The following is an 11032-nucleotide window of genomic DNA, read 5'->3' on the forward strand; positions in this document are numbered from 1 at the left end:
AGGCAGATATTTCATTTCTGGAATATTTACATGTTTAATAAATCTTAAGATTAAATTTCATTTTAAATAATCGTGTTCGCATTTCAATTTACAAATTCTATTGAAATTTTATGTATCAATAAACATATAACGTGACAAACAAATATTCTGTCACACAACACCTCTATCTACGTCTTCCTTTAAAACGTTCAATTTCCGTATAAAAGAGTATCTCATTCCTTCTTATAGCATTTCGAATAAGAAGTAAGAACGTGTATAACTTAATTACACGGTAAGTATTGTCTGAATTATTTAAATTCAATAAGCATCAAATAGCCCAAATTCGTTGAGGAAAAATCATTCAAAACTTTACAGTTTTTATCAATAATTTATATAATAATTTAAACTACTGAAATTAAATTGATTATTTTCTAATATATTTTTTTACATTATATATTCGATTATTTTTCTACTATAAATATTCTTAAAAAATTTTATTGTTTATTTATTTATATATTTTTTTTATACTAACTTGTGAGTAAGGGAATGTGATAATTATTATGCTTAAACCTGCACAGGCTTCTTTGATGCAATTTGCTAAGACAATGCTCCATTCCATTTTTATAATAATTCATTTTCCTATTTTGTGTTATAAGATATCTTTGCCTTTCCTTAGTTCTCTGGTTACTCTGCATTTATTTATGTATATTACTTTCTGTATTAATCGGTTCGTGTTAATATTCTTTTTAAAGAAATACGTTGCGTAATAAACATTTTATTGATACTCATTAATAAAAACGTTTTATACACATCATTTTTATTTGTCACGTTTGTTAATTAAACATACATATATATCGTGTGTAGGCCTACATATTAGCATATTTCTCTACATTTTCTGTCAAATAATAAGATATTTTTTCAATGTCGTATAACAAATAAATAAATAATGTAAAAGTTTAAACATTTGAAAGGAAGTACCCACTCGTAAGAATTCCGAAACTAGTTTTCAGATAACTGAATTTTAGGTCATCATATATATGTATGTATTGTATTATTTTTAATGCTTGATTTTAATTAAATAATTTTACTTTAATTTCAGATGGCGATATCGGTTTACTTTATCTTTTTCCTACTTGCTACAACTGAAATCTGTTACCCCTCTCCTTTCGGTAAGAATTTTCCGTTATTAATAATATCTATACAAAGAAAAAGGAAAAGATTAAATTGTCATATTTATTTTTTGCTTACAGAACGGAAGAAACGAAGTATCTACAAATCATAAGTTTACTTTCATTTATTTACAGTATTTATTTATTTTTGTAACCACTACATATTTATAATGTAGAAAAATTCGAATTTTATAGTCCTTCGAGCTGTAAACGTGATTCAGATTGCGAAAAGGACGAATGGTGTGATTTTCGTTGTTCTGGTGTTATTCTGCTTAACTGTAGTGGAACATGTGTAAAACGCTAATGATATTTTATGTATTTGACGAAAGTAATAAAACAATCATCTTAAAATAGTAATTGTTTAATGACTTGTTTTAAAGCAATGTTAATCAGAAAGCATACGATTGACTCATTTTAGATTTACTCATAAGAGTTTTTTGTTTTGTTCTATTTTACAAATAACCGTTATACTAGAGCGACTACAATCTACGCGTAACGAAATAAGTTTATGAGTTCTTCTTTAAGTGATATGTATCAGGTATACAATTTGAAAATCTTATGTTATACATAGGGTAGTTATATTTAACACAGAAATAGTATGGCGATCAGTCAAAAAATAATCCTTCCAAACTTTTTACATTTTTTGGACTCAATGGGACTTGAAACGTCGAAAAATGCAAAAAAAAAAAAAAAAACGGGTTTTTGTTGTATGTATGGATGTTAGTTTGTTTCTGTATTTTGCATGGAGGTTTCTTTATTAGGGGGATTGAAGCTATCAAATTTTAGTGGCTAAAGGTTGCGGAGATGGAGAGATAATATGAGTCATGTATGCCCTATATACATATAAATATGTCACTGTAAGAAAAGTGAGCTACTGAACAACCCTTAACGAAACTAACAATGGACAGAGTCAGGAAATCAAACAGTATTTTTACCACTTACGCGTTTCACGGCGATTACGGATTTATTCGTTTGAAATTCTGACACACAGGACGACTTTTAACACTATCCCTGTCTAGCGACAATAGTTAGAACTAAAGCTAACTATAATCAATTTTTCACGATAAAACTTGGGCCGTATTCTGTTCATCGTCTCTCGTCTGTCGTCTCTCACAAGCTGGTCGCTGATTGGCTAATCATTTGTTTATGTCTCGAAAAATGATCGGGTCTCTCTAAACGCGATTCCGGACAGCATTTTCTCTCTTCGCTTCTGTCGTTTGTCAGAGACGAGCGGGTAATTGTCTTTCGACCAGTGTATCGTCTTTCGCTTCGATTTCGTTATATCTAATATGGATGATTGGCTGCTACTCGCGCTGTACAATAGTATTAGAGAACGTTCTCTATCTAGAGAAATGCCTCTGATTTTTTTCCACTGCCTACTCAGAAACGTCACTGATTCCATTTTTTTAAAAATTGCCCTATATCAATTACTGAACTATCGAATATGATGTTAATTTTACTTGGATAGTGAAGGAGAAATTAGATGGTAATATTTCGAAAAATATACAAGTATGCACGCTTTTCTAACTTAGGCTATTATGATTTTTATTTGTTAAAAGACAAATTGACATTGCAATCTGTAAAAACGTTATAAAACAAAAACAAGTTGGTCGAAATTACCTGTTTTATTTGAACACATGCTTTCCTTGCAACGTGAATGCGGAGTACGATCTATGTTTACGTTTTCCGCATTTTCGAAAAATTTTACAATTTCATTGGTTAAAATCCTATACCGTATTACGCGCGCAGATAACCCGAACAATCAACCGAATAGAATCGTGACGTCAACAACAAACACAAGATCGTTACGAACCACCAGAATCGCCAATATGTATGAGAGACGAAATTCGTCTTTCTGTTTGACGTCATTCGTCGATTTCTCCAGAATACGGCCTCCGATTACTTTTTTGTTTCGTTTAGTTTTGTTTTCTTAATTACTGTTTTCTTTTCGTGAATCTACTTTGTTCTGCGATGCCTTCCCGATACTGAATATCATATCAAAACGACGTATATTTATTTATTTAAAAACAATAAATATCAATTTATTTCTATGTAGACATAGCAGTAGGAGTTGCTCTACATTCTCAGACTACGAACGATCAAGAATATGTGTCTGCATTAAACAGGTATGAAAAATTAATTTCCAGATATGGACCGTTTATTTTGAAAGTGGTGTAAGTCCATTTTTGGAAAAAATTGAGAAAACACATAATATACATACAATTTAGTGTGAACTTTTTATTTATAAACAATTTACACTTAACATTTTAAAATAACCATAAGCTTTGATGAATTGAAAATTNTTTGTAGTCCGAAACAATTTAAATTCATATGATTTAATTAATTAATTTAAATTCATATATTCCTAACCGAATAACCGAAACACTTTGTGAATCGTAACTAGTATTGCATTTTGACGTTGATGATAATCTACTTTTATATTGGTATAAATAACTTTTTTAATCGAAAATATAGAATTTATAAATTGGGGATGTTTTGTGTCATTGTGTACTTTTTTATCCAATTTGGAAGTTTGAAACTTGTTTTTTAATTAAAATTACTCCGTAGATCTGCGGCAATCACTTGCTGCAAAAAATGTCGTTGTGGATTATAAAGTGGTATGACAGAAATATAAAAAAATAGCGATATTTGTGTATGCCATATCATTATTTTACAAATATCAATAATATAGAAAGCAATTTTACATTTATTTTCAATGTACTTTAATATTAGGGTTACGACTCAACCGCCCACGTTCTGTCCTGGGCTCTTTATTTTCTGGGAAGATTCCACGAAATACAAGAGAAAGTGTATCTAGAATTGCAAGAAATTTTTAAAAATGGTTTCAATAAGGATATTACTATCGATGACCTGACTAAAATGATGTACTTACAATGCGCAATTAAGGTGACTTTTTAATTTTTTTTAAATACACTTAAAGATCATTTTTATATGGTACAAATTTCAGGAGTCGATGAGAATCTATCCTCCTTTTCCTTTAATTGCAAGAAAAAATCCATCGAAAATGAAAATAGGTAAACATTTTAGATATTGCGGTTCGTTTTTAAATAATAATATTTTACATTTGTTATTGACTTGAAGCATTAAATCGTTGTCATTGAAACAGGTAATTACGTGTTGCCTGCAAATTCGACTTTTGTCATAAATATCTATGGTATTCATCATAATCCTTCTGTTTACGAAAATCCCGAAGTGTTCGATCCAGACCGTTTTCTACCTGAAAACTATAAAAATCTTCATCCTTATGCATTTCTGCCATTTTCTGTCGGTCCACGAAATTGTCTCGGTAAGTGATTAGTGAATAAATACAAAAACAAAAGAATTATTATATTTAAAATTATTTATTTACAGCAAGTAAAGGTGCCATGATTATGATAAAAACGGTTTTGGCAAATGTTCTTCGTAATTTTAAAGTTTACTCTTTGGACCCTCAAGATAAGATCGTTACTTCTTTTAAAAGTATTTTGACCCCAATATCAGGTATAAGAATATTTGTTGAAAAAAGATGTATGTTGTAAGATATGAAATAACATAAACTTGGGGTAATTTTTATTACAAATGTATATAAACGTAAGGCTATATCATATAATTTAGACGAGTGCATTTAAAAACAGTATCGAAATTTATTCATAAATTGTAATTTATGAATGAGAATAAAATTTATTAAGATTATTGTTATTAAATCTGCTTCACAATAATACTATTTTTTGCATTCTAGTTATTTATCACATTGATAATGTCTCACATTTAAGTTTACGTAAATTAAATTGTAGTTAACGATATGTTGTTCGTATTTATCTGTATTGCATAAAATAGGCTGAACATAGATGATTCTGTTAATGATGTGTTGGATACAAAATACTTGTATTTCATTTTAACATTTTTCTGATAAGCTACGGAATGAAAATTATACAAATCCAAATTTAATAAAGATATTTAAAATATATGACTAATTAATATGTAACTCTTATTAACACAAACACTATGGTTATATGGCAGGCAGTTCGCTAAACTCTACTCGTCTTTCATATGAAATGTATACAATTGCGAAAGAAAAAGTTCCAAAAACTTAACACGATATTATATATTATAGAAGGAAAAAATTGTATTCCATAAATGAAATACAATTTTTAGTACAGAATTACAAGTACAAAACATCAAATTTATAGATTGATGTTCTGTAGTTGAAAACTATAAGCTACAGTGAGAACAAAAATGAGAACACTAGAGTAAAAATCAAAGCAATAAACTTGCTTTTGTTTTAAAATCGTTTATACGGATTTACGGAGTGAAATGTCTTGATTGTAATAAAAATAGTATTTGCAAAACAATGTAAAGAATGTTGTTATCATCATTATCTGTGTTTAAGTTAGGCGTTTAAGTCTATTACATTTTTTTGTTACATCTTATCTTGGATTTACCATTATTTGTTCAATTAATAAAGGTTAAATTATATAAATTTTATAGGATAGCATTTGTGTACGGAAATCGACTTTTTATGTAAAGCTTACTGAACATCAATTACAACCTGCACATTGTCTGAACATTAAGTACAACCTACGCATTGCCTAACAGACGTGTATTTGAACAACAAACAGCGAGTTTTATATGAGACCATGTTCGTTGGCATATTGCTAGTATGCTAGTATGGTAAGAGTATTGCTGCTGAAATGACGTTGAAGCTTTTGAGCATTTTCTGTGTTCACTATAGAAACGCTTTATGTGATTTGGGTTTATTGAGGAACTAAATCAGTGGTCAATGAATTTCATTGATGGATTTCAATTTTTCTGTATGTAGAAATCTCCAGGCCAGTGGTGGCGCACCTATGACGCATGGGTCAGATACTGACCCACACAAGCTTTTTAAATGACCGACGCGTTGATTTTCATAGACTTATTTTTTATATCATAAAAAAAAGAATAGACAAATATAAATATTAAAAATATATAAGTATATATATCTAATGTCAAATGTATAAAAATAAAACAAGTCTAAATGTGCGATGCAGGCATCCGGGCATGTGCTTAGTGTCATTCCATGGTATAAATAATAAATTAATAAATTCCTATTACAAATAAAAACAATAATATACTAAATTATACTGTAAAAATATAAAATAAATATAAAATAATTTATATTTTTAATTTAAATAATATGTATGGAAGCCCCTAGTGGTCGTTTTTGGCATACCGTCACAGAACTGCCCATTTCGATTTTATATAGTAGATATTTCCGAGCGGACATTGGCTAGCTGATATTCTATCATATCACTGCACCTGTGTATGACTCGTGACAGTTAGTCATAAAGTTGATGCGCATACATATCTTTGCATCCTAGAACGAGGAAATGTGCTAGCTCGAGGATGTACCAGTGCTGAACTAAACGGTAGCCTTGTCGTACGTGTGTAGAAGTGTTTAATAATTCAACATTATTATTATTGACATGACTATATCTTGTTTATAAAATCGTACTGCCTGCTGGGTAATCAGCTTAGTGGTATGAAGGAGTACATGTCAAGTGTTGCAATTTGGCACAGAATATTAGGTTCTCAAAACCTGCGCGCATAAAAAAATCCAGACTTGTAGGTACTCGGGGGACCGAGAACCGAGTCGAAATAAAATTTAAAATGGCGACACTCTCTACAAAGGGCAGTAGTAAGAGGTTTGCGAATGCGTTGCTCGTTGGAATGTTGGAAATGCGTATGCTGCAAAATCGAATTTTCACAAACGAATCTTTGAAAAAAATCCATTTACTTGTCCCGTGTTATTCCCGACATATCTCGTTTTAGCATCAGAACTTTTTTCAAAGTACAGTGGTACCTCAGGATATGAACGCTCCAGCATACAAAATTTTCAGGATACGACATGAAATTTGAAGATGATTTTGCTTTACGGTACGAATAAAAAGTCACCATACGACGTTATGTGAGTTCGCAGCGGCATTTTTATTCACTTCTCTTCATTGGTTTTAGTTTACGTGTTTAATTCGTTTTGGAAGGATCTCGCTCGATAAAGGAAATCTTCTGGTATTATCAGAAAGTGACTGATTTTATTGAAAAGAAACATTTCGAAAATGTTCACACTGACTATATTGCTGCTCAGAGTAATGACATTTGCCGGTCATTTTAGAAACATTTTAAAAAGTAGGCAAAGCCAAACCTCTTTGGATAGATATTTTACAAAGCGACCTCTATCCAGTGAAAGTCTGGTGAAAATGAAAGAAAGAAAGCAAAAACCAGTGAATAAAAATTTAATATATATATATATATAACAACACTAATTTTATGAAATCTTTTCTAAGTTATTTTTAAGTTATCGTTACATTATGTTATGTAAGTTAAGTTTTAGTATCATTTTCCTTCTCCCTCTCTTCTGCCACCAGTTTACACCTGCACTGTCATCTATCATAAGAGATAAAGTGCAAATAAATCTACATTTTTTAATCAATTATTATTCTATTATGGTTATTTATACATTTACAACTACAAAACGCATTTTTCAGTGTTTTTCTTATTAAAGTTATTTTTTTTCAATGTACTACTTATATTTAATTTTTGTGTGTTTTTCGAGTTGGAACAGATTATTTGTTTTTACAAGTAATCATATGGAGAAAAATAATACACCTTACGACATTTTCATGACGCGATCTCAGTTTCGGAACGAATTAATTTCGCATTTTCTGGTAATACTGTACATGGGGCAAATCGTTATATGTCGTAATATTATATTAAAACTAACTTTTGAAATATAATTTGTTTTTTATACATTTATTAATAGATACATATATATATATATATATATATTGTTTCTTCTTCAAAATTAAGATATAATTTCGGACGTTACGATAGCCAGAATTATTTTTTCAAAAATGGGAAATTTTCGTTATGCATGGGCAAAAATTCAACCCCGGGCGACACGCAACGATGAAAATTTCCGAAATTGGATATGGTTAATTTCATCGAAANCTGAAAAATATGAAAATATACATTATTACTATAGTATATTATTATATCCCATGTAATTAGTATATTAGTATATCACTATTAACCTACTTCGCGTTGAATTTTCATCGATGTTAAGCCTAACAAAAATTTTTTAAAATAATAATCTTCGCTATTGTATCGTCAAAGAGTAAAAAATTAAACCTCGTTTAAATACTGGCTCCCTTTCACGGTCGAGCCAGTGTTGCCAGCTAAAACACGTAAAAATAATATTAAAGTAGCCAATACATAGCGAAATGTTGTTGTGCCACATCACTAGCAAACATTTGAATTTGTCGACTAGAACGCGGTCAGTTATCCGATGTGACAATTGATCAGGAATCAAATAATTGATGCTCTACTGTACTTTGTTTGCAGATTTTAAAGAATAAGACTTGAGTATAAAGTGAATAGATGAGTTACCAATTAGATCGAGCAATAGAATTAAAAATAAATATTTTTTCGCAAATACATAACGATATAACTAATGACGAATGTATTCAATTACTTTAGATAAGAGTAATGATGTAAATGGTTATGCACAATTAACTCCTTGATTCTCGATCAATTTTTAATTAATTATAATTAAACATAAAAAATACTTAAAAATGAAAAAATGAAAGAAATGTGTTAATTTTGAAGAAAAAGCTTCAAAGTTTAACTTCCTTTGTCTTGCCTTTCTGTGAAATTTGACACTGATGAGTCATGGTGTTTACAGCTGGATGACCTTGAAAACATCTGGTGTCGGATTTCCAGGGGCAATCTCATAGACGTCTCGGGAGGACAAGGGTTTAAAGTAGGGTGAATAATAGCTGGCGGTATATTTTTAAATATTTAAAAAAAATTAAAATTTTAATTGCGATTTTTTACTCCCCCGATTTAATTAAACTTATATATAATATAATATATTAATTAAAAGAATAAGAAAACTATTGGAAGTCGTTTTTTATATCAGAAAGTAGCTTTAAATAACTTTACCGAAGTCAAATCCGTGCACTACAACTTTAGAACGATTAATTAAATTTGATTAAAAAAAATCACATTAATTAAAAAACAATTAAGCGTTAATCGCGCGTCATTAAAGGTTGATAAAAATCGTGATAAATTTTTTTTGCGCAGGTAAAAATTTTTGAAAAAATTTGGAGACTTAAATTTGTACATGATAAACGTGTTACTTATGCTTTAAATTACTGAAGAATTGTGTAAAAATTGACGAAAAGTTTATTATCAACAATTTGGCCACCATTTTTATTTCAGTAATAATACAACTAATGAATTTTACAATTAAGCAATAATATTTGGCATTAAAAAAAGTTCAGCAGTAAATTACGAAACGTTACCGACCATTAATAGATTTTATTTTAAAAAATCACTTTTATATATAAATTATACTACTAATAAAATGTGTATAACAACAAGTAAAATTTGTATCGAGTTATAAGTTTCTATCTGCTTATTCCTGGACCTTAAATTACTAAAATTTAGTAGGATCAATGACGATTAATACACAAGTCACCGTGCCCAGTTTTCGTTGTTCAATATTTACTCCAAGAAATAAAACGTTTTATAAAGAAGTAAAATATCAAAACAGATGGCGCAAAACGCAGTTTTTAATGTTGCTGAGAAAGGTAAGCAACTGGTTGCTTGAGTTTTAACGTTCGGTTTGAATTTCTATCGTTTATTTACGACTTTCTTTTAGTCACTTCAATGCATCTGAGACTTATTTATGTAAAAGTATTTCTTATATATTTTTTTTTAAAGTATCAATATTATTAGACTTGTTCCTTTAGGATTGAAACCAATTTTTATTTGTTATTCTATAGAGATTTGACACCGGTTTTCATACTTGAAAATATAAGTTTATCGAATATTTTAATTATGATATATTTACTTACCATGTATAAGTTTTAAATACTTTTAATGTTGACAGTTAAACATATTTTTTCCCCTCTAAACCATAAGCTTGTTTTTAACCACATAGATCGCCGTCTACAATCTTCTTCACCGGATCCGGACTATTTTATTTTCCGCTCGATTAGTTTGATCGCCATCTTGTTTTGTAGACGGGCAGCATCTAATAAAAGGTGATTTCTGCAATTGAAGACCGTTGTTTTTTGTGATTCGACATAAAAAAATTCAAAATATCTTGGTGTTTTCTTCCTATTTTTATGTGTAAATTCGTCAGCTATGTATTGAATGAAATTCTTCTGTAAAGCAGTTTTGAAATCAGGAAAAATGGAATATTTATCGAAATTGCTGTATTGTTTAAAAGTAAAATGCAGACTTATTGTGATTTCCTCACAATAAATCTGAAAGTTTCCCATCTCAATTTTTTTAGAAGTAAAGTTAAAATCAACGTTTCTCATTTCAATAGAAATTTGTTTCTTGAATACAAATCTATATATATAATCGAGACGAGTTGATAATAATAATAATCAGCGCAGAGCCCAAAGGTTAGGAGTTGAAAGCTGAAATTTGGTACACAGTTAGGGTACGTCACGAAAACGCACACTAAGAAGGGATTTTTTGAAATGCCCCTTCTGGGGGGAGAGGTACAGGATTAAGCTTAACACTTCCATCAACAATAGAAGTGTTAAGTAACAATAAAAGTGTTAACAATGGAAGTGTCAACAATAAACGTGTTACGTAACAATGGAATTGTTAAGAGAAAGCGACGTTTTAAGAGAAAGTGCAGTTGGTTTTCGTTTTTGCAGGAAATTGAAGATATTTTTAGACTCATGTAAAAATTCTCTAATTAGTCTGGAAACGGGGAATCCAATTTTTGCATTCTGTGAAAACGGGTAAGATTGACTATAACGTAATAATCTTAATCTTCGCTATCGTTACTTTTGCCCGAGCAACGCCGGGCCCACCTGCTAGTT

The 11032-nt window shown here is 29.9% G+C and overlaps 1 protein-coding gene and 1 long non-coding RNA gene across 2 annotated transcripts; both read left to right on the plus strand.

Moving 5' to 3' along the window:
* Nucleotides 1–171: 171 nt before the first annotated feature.
* Nucleotides 172–1262, plus strand: LOC111613799. The gene is made up of 3 exons (XR_002754828.1): nt 172–271; nt 1079–1148; nt 1230–1262. It is a non-coding gene; the product is annotated as an uncharacterized LOC111613799 (long non-coding RNA).
* Nucleotides 1263–1677: 415 nt separating this feature from the next.
* On the plus strand, nt 1678–4554 carry LOC111613801 (cytochrome P450 4C1-like). The gene is made up of 4 exons (XM_023355152.1): nt 1678–1686; nt 3882–4055; nt 4117–4183; nt 4276–4554. Exons 1-4 carry the CDS (start codon nt 1678–1680, stop codon nt 4461–4463), a joined length of 438 nt encoding a protein of 145 aa, XP_023210920.1. The 3' UTR covers nt 4464–4554.
* Nucleotides 4555–11032: the final 6478 nt, after the last annotated feature.

Source organism: Centruroides sculpturatus, unplaced genomic scaffold (genome assembly GCF_000671375.1).
Source record: "Centruroides sculpturatus isolate CEXI.00-Female unplaced genomic scaffold, Cexi_2.0 scaffold1937, whole genome shotgun sequence".
Taxonomy (NCBI): Eukaryota; Metazoa; Arthropoda; class Arachnida; order Scorpiones; family Buthidae; genus Centruroides; species Centruroides sculpturatus.